The sequence below is a fragment of the Bubalus bubalis genome, chromosome 17 (assembly GCF_019923935.1).
Source record: "Bubalus bubalis isolate 160015118507 breed Murrah chromosome 17, NDDB_SH_1, whole genome shotgun sequence".
Taxonomy (NCBI): Eukaryota; Metazoa; Chordata; class Mammalia; order Artiodactyla; family Bovidae; genus Bubalus; species Bubalus bubalis.
In genome coordinates, this window is record NC_059173.1 from 2593710 (window position 1) to 2610440 (window position 16731).

At 45.9% G+C, this 16731-nt stretch overlaps 1 protein-coding gene across 21 annotated transcripts in view; it reads right to left on the bottom strand.

Moving 5' to 3' along the window:
* The window catches only part of SFI1 (SFI1 centrin binding protein), a 95584-nt gene that overhangs the window by 26856 nt on the left and 51997 nt on the right, over positions 1 to 16731 (bottom strand). For all 21 annotated transcript variants that reach the window (XM_044929898.1, XM_044929897.1, XM_044929900.1 and 18 more), the window contains 4 exons: positions 7769 to 7925; positions 5430 to 5591; positions 3629 to 3699; positions 1700 to 1792 (listed from right to left, as the gene is read on the bottom strand). In XM_044929898.1, coding sequence (XP_044785833.1) covers positions 1700 to 1792; positions 3629 to 3699; positions 5430 to 5591; positions 7769 to 7925 — 483 coding nt within the window. The remainder of the gene's footprint in view (positions 1 to 1699; positions 1793 to 3628; positions 3700 to 5429; positions 5592 to 7768; positions 7926 to 16731) is intronic.

Sequence of the window (16731 nt, forward strand, 5' to 3'; positions counted from 1 at the left end):
CCCTAGCCCACCATGCTCCTCTGTCCATGGGATTTCCCAGGGAAGAATACTGGAGTGGGTTGCCATTTCTTACTCCAGGAGATCTTCCCAACGCAGGGACTGAACCTGGATCTCTTGCATCTCCTGCATTGGCAGGTAGATTCTTTACCTTGGTGAAGGAAGCTCACTGTCTACGAAGTAGTCTTGCCAAAGAACATTTAACTTCAGTCTAGTCAAGCCCTTAGATCTAATTTCCAGTTCACAAGAGCTACATAGGAAAAAGGGAAATCAAATGACATCAAAAGTAAACAGAAAAATGGAGAATAGGAAGACTGTACAAAAAACTGGTCTTCCTTTTCAAAAAGTCAATGTCATTAAAAATACATATATACGTTATGCTAAGTGAAATGATCCAGTCACAAAAGGGCAAAGTTCTATAAATATGAGGTACCTGGAACAGTCAAATCCACAGAGACAGGAAGGAGAGCAGTGGTTGCCAGGGGCTGGGGGAGGTGGAGGAGACTGGGATTTACTGTTTTGGTTCCGCAAGATGAAAGGATTCTGGAGATGGATGGTGGCTGCACAGCGATGTTAATGTACTTAATGCCACTGAACTGTACACTTAATGGGTAAGATGATAAGTTTTGTGTGTTTTACCATAATTAAAAAACAAACATGTTAAACAAAAGAAATGGGGGGTGGGGGAAGCTTATTGATTTACTAGAGTCTTAAGAGACATAACCCAATGTAATAAGTCATAAATTTTTAATTGAATCCTGGCTTGTAAAAAACAACTATAAACACATTTGGGTCTGGGGCAACTGAATTTGAATATGGAAATTTCAACATGTGCTCGGTATTGGTTAATATTGGGCTTCTCAGGTGGCACTAGTGGTAAAGAATCCTGCCGATGCAAGAGGTACAGGTTCCACCCCTGGGTCGGGAAGATCCCCTGGAATAGAAATGGCAACCCACTCCAGTATTCTTGCCTGGAAAATCCCATGGACAGAGGAGCCTGGCAGGCTATAGTCCAAGGGGTTGCAAAGAGTTGGACATGACTGCGTGAGCACACACTGGTTAATATTCGAGCATTACTATTCGTTTTGTTCGGGATGATAATATAGAGCGAAATGCTCTCATCTGGGGGCGATGCACTGAAGCGTTTACATGTAAAGTGTCATAACATCTGTAATTTACTTTGAAATGACTCAGGAAAAAAAAGCAATTGTTAACAACTTTTGAACTTAAATGGTAAAGTAAACTGAGGTTTATTATACTATTTTTTATATTTTTTCTGTACATTTGAACACTTTCACAATTAGAAAACCCCCTTCTATGCCCAGAAGCACAATTGACAAATCAAGGTAGAATGTTGGTTACCCTCAGGAAAATTAACCACTGAAGATGACAGACACACAGTGCAAACAGTACCAAAGTCCCTGGAATGCACGACTTAAGACTATATTCCCCAGGTCAAGGCTGAATCCACAGTGCTTGACCTCTGATTCAACCACCAATTTTTTTTCTTAAGCAAACAGATAAAAAACGGCATTACATAAGAGAAAAAAGTTTCTCTATCCTGTGGTATGGATCACTGAAGAATATGGACCTGAAGGTTTTGGAGTCTCAAGATCTGAACAAACCTCTAAGCACAAAGGTTAAAGAAAGAGAGAAAGAAGGGCCATCAGAAGAAGTGCCTTGGTACAGAAGAGGGCCTCACCATGACATCATGCTGTTGGTGAGCAAGATTCCTTCTTATCCGTTGGAGACGGGCGTGGGTCACGTTGTCTTTCAGGGCTTTAAAGCAAAGATGCTGTGAAAAGAACAGACACAGTCAACAGTGAGCCTGTAACAGTAAGCTCGATGCCGGAGAAGGTGGTGAGAAGCTCAGCCATGGCTGTTCACAGACGCTCCCGGGTCCCAGACAGTGTTTCTCTGCTTTGAGATTCAACTGGGAGTCTGATGCAAGCAGCCCACACAGTAGGCACTTAATAAACACTCCCTGTTGCCCATAGGTACTGCACACACAAAAACAAATCACCCTCACCTCTGATCAGGAGAAGTCCCTGTGACCCACACAGAAACACCAAAGGTCAAAATATCACCACTGCCTCTCAGAAAAGAGACAGACTTTCAGATTATGGTGGGTTTATTTTTTTTTTTTTACCATGTGGAGTCAATGTGTATACTTGATTCAGTTGCTTAGTCATGTTCGACTCTTTGTGACCCCATGACTGCAGCACACCAGGCTTCCCTGCCCTTCACTATCTCCCCCAGTTTGCTCAAACTCATGTCCACTGAGTCACTGATGCCATCCAACCATCTCATCCTCTGTCACCAGCTTCTCCTCCTGCCTTCAATCTTTCTCAGCATCAGGGTCTTTCCAATGAGTCAGTTCTTCGCATCATGTGGCTAAAGTATTCGAGCTTCAGCATTAGTCCTTCCAATGAATACTGAGGGCTGATTTCCTTTAGGATAGACTGGTTTGAGCTCCCTGCAGTCCAAGGAACTCTCAAGAGTCTTCTCCAGCACCACAGTTCGAAAGTATCAATTCTTCGGTACTCAGCCTTCTTTACGGTCCAACTGTCATATCTGTACATGACTACTGGAAAAACCATAGGTTTGACTAGCTGGACCTTTGCTGGCAAATTGATGTCTCTATTTTTTAATATGCTATCTCGGATTGTCAGCTTTTCTTAATATGTTATTTCTTTTCTTTAATACGTTATCTCAGTTGAAGATTTTTTTTTAAGGAGTAAGTGACTTTTAATTTCATGGCTGCAGTCACCAGCCACAGCAATTTTGGAGCTCCCCCAAATAAAGTCTGTCACTGTTTCCATTGTTTCCCCATCTATTTGCCATGAAGTGATGGGATCAGATGCCACGATATTCGTTTTTTGAATGTTGAGTTTTAAGCCAGCTTTTTCACCCTCTTCTCTCACCTTCATCAAAAGGCTCTTCAGTTACTCTTTGCTTTCTGTCATTAGGGTGGTATCACCTGTATATCTGCAGTTGTTGCTATTCCTCTTGGCAATCTTGTATATTTACACAACCGCAAATATTTGCAGAGTAGAACAGAAGGAAAAGAAGTAATCTTTGGTGACTGAGGTGGGGGGACAGGGGCAAGACATGCTGGCCTGGCTCCAGCTCCATCCAAAATGCTTCATGGGTGACTAAGCAGAGCCCATGCTCCACAGGCTTGCTTTCAGTTTTCTGAGACAGAGAAGAAGCACCTAGGGGTTTTCACAGAGTGATCTGTGGGCCCCCAGAGGCTCCTGACAGTGTCTGGAGGCCACCTCGTGAGGTGAGGGTGGGGGACAGCAGCCGGCAAAATGGACACTATTCTAAGACCTGGCTTCATCCACGCACCTCAACTTGGATTGATTTTCAAGACTAGGCCTCCACCATTTAAAGAGGGGGCCTGAAGTGTTGATACCCCAGGACTAGATCGCTTCTAAGGCTCCTCTGCAGCTCCCAACCCTTCTGACCCCACACCATCGCCATCTCGGATCCAAAATTAAATCAGGACAAGACAATGAAGGGGGCTTCCATGACGAATGGCAACCACACAACCAGATGCACTTAAAGAGCATGACGAGGGTCGGGCCCCCCAAGGAGGGATGCCCGAGCACGGCCGCGGCGACCTTACCAGCAGGCCGCGCCTGTAGTGTTCTCCCGCCGCCTTCCACCACTCAACTTCCTCTGCGCACAGCAGCATGTCTGCCCGAGTCAAGGCTTCTCGTCTCGACAAGGCCCCACCCCAGCCTGGTGCGACCCCAGTGACCCGTCCCAAGGGTCCCAGCTGCAGGTGACGACAGGTGAGCCAGGAGGGCTGGTGTCTGCCTCATCTCACCTGATGACCCAGGGAAGAGAGGATTGAGGGGAACCACGATGTGAGTTATTTATCTGCCTTTCTCCCCTCTGATGCCTGCTTCATGAGGGGCAAAAATAGTCGAGATAAACTGCTACCAGTCAGAGTAAACATTTAAAAATCTCGGCAGAACCTGAGACTCCCGCACTCTCTGTTTTGGCAGCACAATCCGGTCAGATGTCTAAGCTAAAACCCTTGGAGTTATTTTCAGTCCTTTTCTCCTCCTACCCCTCCATCTCTCAGCTGCCGAGTCCATCTGCTCCCCTCCTTGTCTCTGTGTTCTGTCCCCACCCCCAGCACTGGGCCGTGCACCAGACTGGGTCCCCTGTGCCAGCTTCACTCCCACCATTGAGCCTCGTCCTTCCCAAAGTACAGATCTGCTGCATCGCTTCTCAAAAACCTGCAGGGGATCCTCAGCATCCCGGGATGAAGCCCAGATTCCTGACCACCCACACAAGGGCCCCACGAGCCAGTCCCCAGCCTGTATCTGCCTGCCCCTAACACCCCACAATGCAGTGCAGACCCCGGTCACCACCCCTGGTGCCCTTCCTCATCCACACCTGCATAAATGCCACTCCTTACACCTGAACCGCCTCTCCCGATTCCCCTGTCGGGAGAATGTGTCAACCCGCAAGGCTTAAATTCAGCTCAAACATCAATTACCTCCTCAGCTAGGTCTCCACAGCAGCTCCAGCAGGACTTAATACAAACCTTTATGATAGTACTTATCAGGCCACATTTACACAGACTGGTTTTCATGTCTACTTCCCCCCAGTTGACAATGAGCTACTGTTAAGTTTCTAGGTTCCCCTGTATTCAAGAACTTGGGCAGGAGTTTAAAACAAGAGTTCAGTGAACAAACGCAAACATGGGTGAATATCCAGGGCAGTCCAAACCCCAAACCTGGGCACAGACTGCAGCACGGGGAGGGATTAAGAAAGTGCACTGGAGTCAGAAGCCTGGCTCTGCCAATGAGACTGAAAATCACTTAGCACCCCCGACTCCGCTTCCTTATCTGTGAGATGGAGATGGCGACACCCACTCCACCGGGTTGCTATGAGGATTAAGGAGATAATCACAACGTCTGCACATAGCAGCAGCTCAAGGAACGGAAGCTGGGATCCTAACAACATGGCCGCCAAGGACAGAAGGCTTTCTGAAACAGAAGTGAAATGAAACAAATTTCTGAAGCAGAAACGGCATGGCTACTTCCACCATCTAATGGGCAGGAAGAAAAGGATGAAATGATAACAAAATCAGGGCAGTGGGAATGCTTCTGAGAGGGAGGAAAGGGAATACAGTCAGGGAGGAGCGGACTGGGGTGTGTGCGATGTTCTACTGAGTTGTGCTCATTTTACTATTATTCTTTAAACTACAAATGTTTGTTATACACACTCTTTTGTGTGAGTATTCCCAGAATGGAACAAAAATTTTTTTTTTAACAAGCCGACCAGAGTTCAGGACTGTCCGAAACTGCTGGGTAACCGTTTCCCACGTGTCTCCTGACTGTCTTACAGGCTGCCGGGCTCTCCCTGTCTTGGCTGGGCCAGAGGACAGGCCTGAGGAATGCAAAGGATACAGCGTTTCCAGCGCGTCAAGGCCCTCCGCAGCAGCGTCCTCCTGGCCAGGCCCTCCACCCGCGCGTGGTGGGCGTGCAGGCTCTCCCTCCATGCCCAGGCCTGCCGCCAGGCAGAGAAGTGCATCTGGAGCAGGGTGGCACGCTGGACTTGCTCGGCCATCTCTGCAACAGAGAAAGGAGCTTCAGTGCTTCCCCGTCAAGGCTGGGCCACGAGCTTGAGGCATCTCTAGGATGGGCTGAAACCCATCACTGGCACACAGCTGGGATTTAAGGCTGCTGCTCCACAGAGAACGTTGGAAAAAAGGGTTTTGAATAGGGGAGGGTTACTATGGATTCCTTAGCTACAGTTCTGCTCTCCAAGGAAAGAGAAAAGGATTCTGTCAAAGGACTGAAGCTCCTGGTTAGTGACCGAGGAGCAGGAACGGGGACGGCTGTTTGTAGAGAAAACCCCATTTTACTCCTGCCTCTTTACCAGCATTTCGGGACTTCAGGAACAAGTCAGTGACACACGACTTGGTCGACACGCTGGCAGAGGCTTCTGTGAGCCGTCAGCCAGGCTGATACAGGCCGCCAGCTCCATCTCCTTTTAAGACTAATTAGCTAATGGCCTGATGAGCTTAAGGCCAGAGAGGGGAAGGGCACTGGTCCTGGGATGAGAATGCCTTAGGTGGAGGCATGTATTAGTCTGCAACTCATCATTAAATAGCTTCATGCCTTCATTGAACTTCCAGGCTTGGGCATCCAGACAGTGGGTCCCTCATCACTATTTTCAAGTGGGCACATCAGCTCTCCCAAGAGACAGTGCTGGTAGGCTAGGAATCCTGCAGGGAGGCCTGGGGAAAGCAGGGGAGCCTAATCCTGCGGCCAGGACTTCTGTGTGGGCTCGAGAAACTGAAGGACAAAAAGTACTGGCCTTCATGGCCAATTTGTCGTTACTTCTGACCTACTGTTGGAAAACTAAACCTTCAGGATAGTGCTCAGAAAACTCAACATCATAAATCATGCGTCTGCATAACTAGGGACAAACAACCCAAATATCTGTTTTCTCTCTCTTTTTTTGGCCACACCACACAGCTTATGGGATTTTAGTTCCCCAACCAGGGATCAAGTCCTCGCCCTCAGCAGTGACAGCATGGAGTCCTAACACTGGACTGCCACAGATTCCCCCAAATATCTATTAATAGAAGAATGACTAAGTATATTAAGGTAAGCGCCCCCTGTAAAACACAGTCATTAAAAAAAAAAAAAAAATTTTACGGGATTTCCCTGGCGGTCCAGTGGTTCCGAGTTCGTCTTCTGGATAGTTAGGAAGTCTGGGATGGATATGTACACACCACTGCATTTTAAGTGGATAACTGTATAACACAAGGAACTCTGCTCAATGTTACATGGCAGCCTGGATGGGAGGCGAGTTTGGCCGAGAATGGACACATGTGTATGTATGGCTGAGTTCCCATCTGAAACTATCATAATGTTGTTCATTAGGCTATACCCCATAATAAAATAAAAAGTTAAAAAGAAAAAAACAGACTTCACCTTTCCAAATCAGGGGATGTAGGTTCAATCCCTGGTCAGGAAACTAAGATCTCACATGCCTCATGACCAAAAAACCAAAACTTAAAACAGAAGCAATACCATAACAAATTCAACCACTTTAAAAATGGTACACACACACACAAGAAAAAATCTTATAAAAAGTAACTTAAAGACACAGGAAAGCATCGATTAGTTGTATGGAAAAAAGCAAGATACAAAACTGTGCATATCATACTAATCATAATAATTGCAGCGCTTATAGCATAATTAAAATCCTACTGAATTAAATGCATTGAAAAGGAGCCCCTTCCGGAGAACGCCGGTCCCTTGAGGGGAAGAGGACACAAAACGCCACTTTAAAAACAAGTCAGACACAACAAATAGTGTACGAAGCCACTTATGCGTGGGATCTAAAAACACAACAGACTAGCGAATCAAGAAAAAAGAGAAGCAGACTCGGCTGTGTGGAGAACAAACTAATGGTTGCCAGCGGGGAGGGGGCTTGTTATGGGATTATACAAAATTACGTGTGCGCAGCTTCTGAAAACTGTAAAGCTCTACAGAATGTAAAGAATCTTTCATTCAATAAAATACAATAATAAAGTAAAAAAAAATTGAATAAAATATTGAAAAAAAAACACAGAAGGAAATAACTTAAGCGTGAATTCAGGATGCTTTATTGTCCTCCTCGATCTCTTCTTTCAAAATCTGTGCTGTAACTGTTACCACCCCAGTAAATACATGGCCAGCCCTGGCGGAGTGGGCATGTGACCCTCCCTCTACCCCTGGCGCCCAGGACTCACGGTTCCGCAGCCTCTTCTCTCTGCGCAGCTGCAGGTACTCAAGCCAGGCCCTGAGGGCTCTCCACTGCTGCCGACGCTGAAGGTGTGTCACTGCGGAGACCGTCTTCCGTCTCTCCCTCCGGACAAAGAGGAGCTGCTCCTGCCACCGTGACCAAGCCTGAAAACCAGAAAAAAGACAACCATTAAGGGAGGCAGGAAACCAGAGGTGAAATACAGGTGAGGGAAAAGAGAAACCCACACACTGGAGAGGGTGAAGTCAGAGAACGAGGAAGTGGCGATTCCAAAGCAGGATCGTAAGTGATGGGGATGTGGGGTGAGAGGATCTTTGAGAAGGGCATTCTGGGACTTCCCTGGAGGTCCGGGGGTAAAGAATCCACCTGCCAATGCGGGAGACACAGTTCGATCCCTGGCTGGGGAAGATTCCACACGCCTCAGGGCAACCAAGCCTGTGCACCACCAACACTGACCCTGTCCTCTCGAGCCCGGGAGCCCCAAGGGCTGAAGGCTGCGTGCAGCAACTCCAGAGGCCCACAGGCCCGAGCGCCCAGGCTCTGCAACAGGAGAAGTCACCGAACCGAGTCCACGCGCTGTAACTGCGGAGTGGCCCCTGCTCAGCACAACTAGAGAAAGCCCTTCTTTCCTCGATTAAGAGGGGGGAAAACAAGAAGAGGAATAATAAGCTGGGACAATCCAAGGGGTGGTATAATTAATTCAGATCTGGGACAGGTGAGGCTCTGTCTTTTCTTCCAAAGGGGGAGGAAGCCTATGGTCGAGGCCCTTTCTCAGCATGTGAGTCCCCAGGACATGGACCTACAGAAACCGAGGGTCTGCGGATGGATTCCCTTAAGATTATCCATCTACAGGTACCCTTGGGAAGGTCTTCATGCACACCCAGCAATACGCCTGCCCTACTCTGAAGGAAACTGTCATAGATGACTTGATATCTTCTTTTATACCTTCATACCTCTGTAAACCTGTGACATCCCTTCTCCCTTCCTTCCTCTCATCTGAATACCATTTTTTCTATTTCGCCAAGAAAATAAAAGCAATCAAAAGATAATTTTCTCAAGCTCCCACACATCCCCCAGGGGCTCTGCCTTCTCTCCACACTCCCAACAAAGGTCACCCCTACCTTCCATCTTCTCTCACCTTCTCAAGTTTATCACTCTGGCAATTACCCCCATTCCCTTCCTGTGTCATCAACTTTAACTCTCTGCTAGATTTTTAAAATCAGCATTCAAACGTGCTGTTATTTCTCCCTTTGGGGATGTGACAACCAAAAGCAATGGGTGACCTTTGATTGGGCCCTGGATCTGACACTAAAAGAGCAACAATATACAGCTGCAATACAAACTGTGGTCTCGATATTATCATATCAACATTACACAGTGAGGATGTGGTTACGTAAGAAAACATCCTTGTTTTAGGAGATATGAGCTGAAGTATTCAGGGTGGGGGCTTCCCTGATAGCTCAGTTGGTAAAGAATTCACCTGCAATGCAGGAGACCCTGGTTCTATTCCTGGGTCAGGAAGATCCTCTGGAGAAGGGATAGGCTACCCACTCCAGTATTCTGGCCTACAGAATTCCATAAACTGTATGAGTCCATGGGGTCACAAAGACTTGGACACGACTGAGTGACTTTCACTTTCACTCAGGCTTAAACTTGATGTCTGCAACTTTAAAGCGACTCAGCAAATACAAGAAATACACTGATACACTTGAGAAAGCAAACGTGGGAAGATGCTAAGGATGGGTTAACCTGGTGAAGAGAAGCCAGTATCCAGCTTTTATGTGATCTGGTACTTGTCAAAATTAAAAAGTTAAGGGAAAAAGCTGCAGACTAGTGTGACACGAGACTTCACTCTTGGTCCAGTAATTAAGAATCTGCCTGCCAGTGCAGGGGACAAAGGTTTGATCCCTGGTTCAGGAGCTACCACAAGCCTCGGGGCAACTAAGCCCGTTCCTGGGCCCGCATGCCTAGGGCTCATGCTCTGCAACAAGAGAAGCCACCACAGCGGGAAGCCCATGCACGGCAACGAGAGAGCTCGGGTACAGCAATGAAGACTTGTCCATAAATAAATAAAGTTTTAAAAGTTTATGGTCACACAAATACTTCCAGAAGCGAATAGATCAGTGATCCTCAAACCAACCACCCAACACCCCTCTCTAGACCACTCGGCCACCCACCAACACCCAAGTGCTCTCCTTTCCTTTCCAAACTCTTCAGAAGGGCTGTCTACTTTCTCACTTCTCTTCCCCCAATAAGCAGGGAGATCCTCTCCTCCTTGGGTTCACTGAAACTGCTCTTATCAAGGGCATCGATGACCTCCACGTTGTTCAATCCAAAGGCCAAACCACAGTCCTTGCCTGCCAGAAGCGTCTGACACAGCTCACCGTCCCCACCGGGCCTCCTTGCCTCCGCCTCTCCTCTCCCACCACCGATTTCCGTGTCTTCACTGGGCAGGCTCAGTGCCACTGGCTACACCCACTCCCTCTGTGCCTTCACCATCTTGTGGCTCCAAATGAAACCTGTGTGCTGAGGACTCCCTCTGGTATGGACTCAACACTCCACACATACCCACCCTGCTCCTCCCTGACAGTCCCTCAAGGTCACATGAAAGGCCCATCAAGCTAAAGTTACGGAGCCCAGGATGCAGCTCCTCCCCGTCTCCCCACAAACCTGCCTCTCCCCTCACCTTCCCTATCTCAGTAAACAGCAACTCCACTGGTCCAGTGACTCAGGCCGAAGCACCTGGGAGTCCTCTCAGACTTTTTCTCTGAGGGTTCACACCTTACTGTCCAGCAGCAAACCCTGTTTGCAATTCCTTCAAAACATATCCAGAATCCAACACCATCTTGCTCTCATCTTGGCCCAGAGTCTCGCCTGGAACTTTGTAATCGTTTCCTAACTGTCCTCCCTGCTTTTACTCTTGATTTTCCGTGGTCTGTTCTTAGCACAGCAGCCAGTGGTCCTTTTTCATTAGTTATGACTGCTTTGTAAGTTAAATCTCTCCATTTTGCTACTTATTTTTAAATAACTATTTTTTATTTGGCTGCACCAAGTCTTAGCTGTGGCACTCAGGATCTTCTATTAGGTTGGTGCAAAGTGATTGTGGTTTTCCATTGTTGAACTTTGCCACTTGATACTGGAATACATTCTTAAATGTGATTATGCTATATATCATTTTAATGTGCATTTCTTGCTTTATTTTTTTCCTAATGACCTATTACTTGCTGTTTATATTTACTTTGGACTATGGAAATGCTGTTAGACAAAAGACAAATTCAAGCAGTTTTCTTATTCAAGTTCAAAATGGGTCTCAAAGCAGTGGAGACAACTTGCAACATCAACAACGCATTTGGGTCAGGAGCTGCTAAGGAATGTAGAGAAGTGGTGGTTCAAGAAGTTTTGCAAAGGTGCCAAGAGCCTTGAACATGAGGAACACAGTGGCTGGCCATTGGAAGCTGACAACAACCAGCTGAGAGGATCCAGAGAAGGCAATGGCAACCCACTCCAGTACTCTTTCCTGGAGAATCCCAGGGATGGCGGAGCCTGGTGGGCTGCCATCTATGGGGTTGCACAGAGTTGGACACGACTGAAGCAACTTAGCAGCAGCAGGTGAGAGGATCATCGAAGCTGATCTCTTACCACTATACAAGAAGCTGGCAAAGAACTCAACATCAACCATTCTAAATCAGTTATTTGGCATTTGAAGCAAACTGGAAAGGTGAAAAGGCTCGATTAAGTGGGTGCCTCATGAGCTGACCCAAAATCAAAAAACTCGTCATTTTGAAGTGCTGTCTTCTCTTATTCCACGCAACAACATTGAACCGCTTCTCAAAGGGATTGTGATGTGCGACAAAAAATGGATTTTATATGACAACGGGTGATGACCAGCTCAGTGCCTAGACTGAGAAGCAGCTCCACAGGACTTCCCAAAGCCAAACCTGCATCAGAAAAGGGGTCATGGTCACTGTTTGGTGGTCTGCTGCCTATCTGATCCACTAAAGCTTTCTGAATCGCAGTGAAACCATCACATCTGAGAAATACACTCAGCAAATCGAGATGCACCGAAAACTGCACCGCCTGCAGCCGGCATTGGTCAACAGCAAGGGTCCAGGTCTTCTCAGCACGCCACACGATCAAGGCTTCAAAAGTTGAACAAATCGGGTCCTAAGTTCTGCCTCATCCGCCAGACTCACCTGACCTCTTGCCAATCAACTACCACTTCTTCAAGCATCTCAACCTTTTGCAGGGAAAATGCTTCCATAACCAGGAGGACACAGAAAATGCTTTCCAAGAGTTCATCAAATCCTGAGGCATGGATTTTTATGCTATAAAACAAACTAATTTCTTGTTGGCAAAAATGTGTTGACTGTAATGGTTCCTGTTTTAATTAATAAAGAGGTATACGAGCCCAGGTATAATGATTTAAAATTCAGGGTCCAAAACCACAATTACTGCTGCACCAACCTTAAAATCTTTATTGCAGCATGCAGGATCTAGTTCCCTGACCAGGTATCGAGTCCCTGCATTGGGAGCCTGGAGTCTTAGCCACTGGATCACCAGGGAAGTACCTAAATCTCTCCATTCTTATGACAATTTCCCTCTCTGCCTTTTTTCTCTTCATGCTGCTAACCTGTTAAGGAGAAACCAGGTCACGTACCTTATAAACTGTTCCACGTCTTAGATTTGGCCAACTGTCTCCTCCTGGTGTCTTTAAACTGTCTCTCCGATTCCTGTGTTTCCCATGAACTGATAATAAGATTCACGTTAGGCTTGACTGGAGTCGTGTTCAAATTTTAGTCAGGGACATGTGTCAAGTGCTGCGGATTCCTTCCTGTTACGGCAGCATGGAAGGCTGCCGTAGCTTTAGCGACTGTTCAGTGCCAAGACTGTTCAGTGGTTTCAGATGGCATCAGTCTGACCCCTCCCTTATATTTCTCTGTTGTCTTTCCATTGGGTGACTACTGCCCAGATCCATTTTCTCACTGGGAGGAAAAACAACAATTTTCTAATTCTAATACTCCTGCATTTGTTTATTAACTGGAATTCTATTAAAAAACAAAAAAAGCCTTATTCTCTCATTAACCCTCTCATTTCTCAGAGATTAGTCTGTACAGGAAAGGCAGGATAAATGCTTGACTTTGGTCTTCATTAATTTCCAAAGAATAGAATTAAAGCTCTAACAACCCAAAATTGTGACCAATCAGCTCTTTTTTCCTCTAATGAATGCATGAATTTTTATATGCTTTGTATATTTTCAACCCACTATAGTCATTACGCTTTTTGATGCTCAAATTGTTCTTAAGCCTGAAGGAGGCCTGCGGACACAAGCCCATCAAGCTCTTTATTTCTTCACAGTCCTTCACACCATCTCCTAGGACTTAGGCTTACGATGTCTGCTGCTAAGTCGATTCAGCTGTGTCCAACTCTGTGCGACCTCATAGATGGCAGCCCACCAGGCTCCCCCGTCCCTGGGATTCTCCAGGCAAGAACACTGGAGTGGGTTGCCATTTCCTTCTCCAATGAATGAAAGTGAAAAGTGAAAGTGAAGTCGCTTAGTCATGTTCGACCCTTAGCGACCCCATGGACTGCAGCCTACCAGGCTCCTCCATCCATGGGATTTTCCAGGCAAGAGTACTGGAGTGGAGTGCCATTGCCTTGATGTCTAGTTCCTGCTCTATTCCTGGAATCAGTCATTTCCCCGAAAAACACCTCAGTTCCTTTTAGTGGCAAATAAAAGGAAATACGAGACAATAGCTTAGGCACTGGGGATGCTAACTGCTGTATTACTGCCACTGCCTCTAAGTCTTTTCAGTCAATAGTTAGAATTTCACTAATTCAGGTTAAAAAAAAAAAAATCATGGGTCCATATTGACACTGGCATTTCTAATTTCAGATTATAGGGCTTTTGTTTCTTTGATTTTATACCTGTAATCTTTCCTTTTATACTGAAAATCTGCTTCTTAATGACACTGCCATGGTTATTTGCTTTATCTTACAAAGTAGCTATAATAGTTCAAGGCAACAATCCAAACCTGCTTCTAACAATAAGACCACTGAATGCAACTTTAGATCTCCTAGTTCTCTGTGTCCTTAGAATACTCCCAGCTAGGAATGAGCAGTCAAAGTATCGTATTTTAAAGTAATTCTTTTCTCTTTGTAGTCATTGCTACAAACTTGATATATTTGTTTTCAGTGTGTTCTACAATCCTAGGGCTTGGTTCTTTTCTTGATTTACTTTTCTTTTTTAATTATATAAAATATTTACATGGTTCCAAACTTAAAACTGTGTAACAGAGCAAATTCATTGAAATTTTGTTCCTATATGTTCCCTCCCTTCCCTCATAGGTAACAACTCTTCCCTTTTTGGTTTATATTTCCATTATTTCTTCTTGAAAATATAAGAAAACACACACTCTCTCTTCCCTTTCTTCCCCAAAAGGCAGCACTCAATGAACCAGAGGGAGCCTGTTACGAGGGAAGTGTGATCATAGCTCTTCTCGACACAAAGCCAGGAGCTTGCCCCTCCCCCTGGAAAAAGAGCCTGCAAAGCCTTTGCGGGCACAGCCTTACTCGGCCCGCCTCGTTACACCACAGCCTAACCTTTCCTACTCTCCCTCTCACACTTATCAATATATCATGAGCTACCTCAAGTTCACAGGTGGGGAGACTATCATAAACAACTTTCTCCAATCTAGTGTGAAAAGTCAGTGTATTGCAATAAAAATCCAAGTAGGCTTTGTTGTGGAACTTGATGAGTTGATACTAAAAGAGTAAGGAAGAACTGCCATGGCAATTTTGAAAAAGAACAAGAGTAAATAAGATCTCTTTCCACATATGAAGACTTAAGAGCTATACAGTAAGATCAGTAGTAGTAATAAACAGTTAGCATTTACTGAGGATTCCATAGTCCAAGCATCATTCTAACCATACTACATGCCTCATCACACTTAATCCTCAACAGCCCTGTGAGGTCGTACCATTATTATTTGCATGCATGATCAGTCGCTCAGTCATGTCCAACTCTTTTCGACGCCATGGACTGTAGCCCACCAGGCTCCTCTGTCCATGGGATTCTCCAGGCAAGGATACTGGAGTGGGTTGCCATTTCCTCTCCAGGGGATCTTCCTGACACAGGGATTGAACCTATATCTCCTGCACTGGCAGGCTGATTCTTTACCACCGGGCTGGGAAGCCAACACTATTATTTACTTACAAATAAGTAAGGTAAGGTATAAGGAGATTAGATAACTCATTTAAAAAGGGCAGGAAGCTAACAGGTGATGGCAGCAGAATTTCCACCCAGGTATTCTGATGAGAGAACCTTTGTTCTTTCTTACCTGCTTCATTAAATCATAATTAAAATAGTGTGATACTGGCTTAGAGATAGACAGCTACACCAATGGACCAGAGAGCCCAGAACAGACCCTTGAACAAATGGGACCTTGCCCCAAATGGAAGTGGACTAATAAGATCAGTATGCTGCTAAGTCACTTCAGTCGTGTCCGACTCTGTGCGACCCCATAGACGGCAGCCCACCAGGCTCCTCCGTCCCTGGGATTCTCCAGGCAAGAATATTGGAGTGGGTTGCCATTTCCTTCTCCAAATAAGATCAGTATAAAAAAGATAAAAGATGAACTACTCAGTAAAGAGTGTTGCGGAAATTAATTACCCATAAGGAAAATGACAAACTAAGACCCTGTCTCACACAACTTATAAAAATATAAGGTAGGCTACAATGAAATTACCAGCACCTGTATGGGGGTCTTCCCTAGTGGCTCCGTGGTAAAGAATCCACCTGCCAGTGCAGGAGACGCAGGTTTCATCCCGGATCCAGGAGGATCCCTGTGCCATGGAGCAACTAAGCCCGTGCACCATGACTGCCAAGCCTGTGCTCTCGAGCCTGGGAGCCACAACCGCTGAAGGCCATGCTCCCGAGAGCCCATGCTCTGTAACAACAGAAGCCACAATGAGAAGCCCTTGCACCATAACTGGAGAAGAGCCCCTACTCAGCACAACTAGAGAAAAATCCACGCAGCAACGAACCCGCATCACAGTAAAATAAATACATAGTTTAAGAAAACACTTGGATGAAAAAAGGCACCATAAATAAAGCAAAAAAATATATAAGTAAACAAGCTATAGGCTAGAGGAAAATACATAATAGTTAGTGTACCTAATAGTTCAAAAGATTAGTAAGCAGAATCTATGACAATGTGCACAGAGCAGAAAAAGCTAAATAACCCAACAGAAAAAAGGAGTGAGGGATGGTAACAAGCTCAAAACCAGAAACCCAACGACAATCAGGCATCAGAAAAGATACTGGGCTTCACTAGGCATCAGTGAAACGTAAATTAAAGCAACAATGAAGAACTACCTCACACATATCACATTGGTGAAAATGACCCAGTCTGGCAATGCAAAGTGCTGATGAGTCCCAAAGGAACCAGAACAACAATTTTAGCATGTAAACTGGCACAGCGGTGGAGAGCAAACGGGTGATGTTGGATAAGGATGACGAGATGATACCCAAAGACCCAACAGCTTCACTTCCAGGAACGAGAAACTCTCAGACTCTCACACAGGGATGTGTGTTTAAGAATGCTCTCCGAGGCGGCTTCCCTGGTGGCTCAATGGTAAAGAATTTGCCTGCTAACGCAGGAGATACGGGTTCGATCCTTGGTCTGGGAAGATCCCACATGCCACATAGCAACTAAACCCGCAAGCTACAACTGCTGACCCCACATGCTGCGATTACTGAAGCCCGCACGCCCTGGAGCCCGGGGCCCACAGCAAGAAAACCACTGCAGTCAGAAGCACACGCGTGGAAACTCAGAAAGAGTAGCCCCCCATCACAACTAGAGAGGCCTGCGAGCAGCAACCAAGACCCAGCTCAACCAAAAGTAAACTCATTTAAAAAAGAACGCTTTCTGCAACACTTTGTAAAAAAAAAAA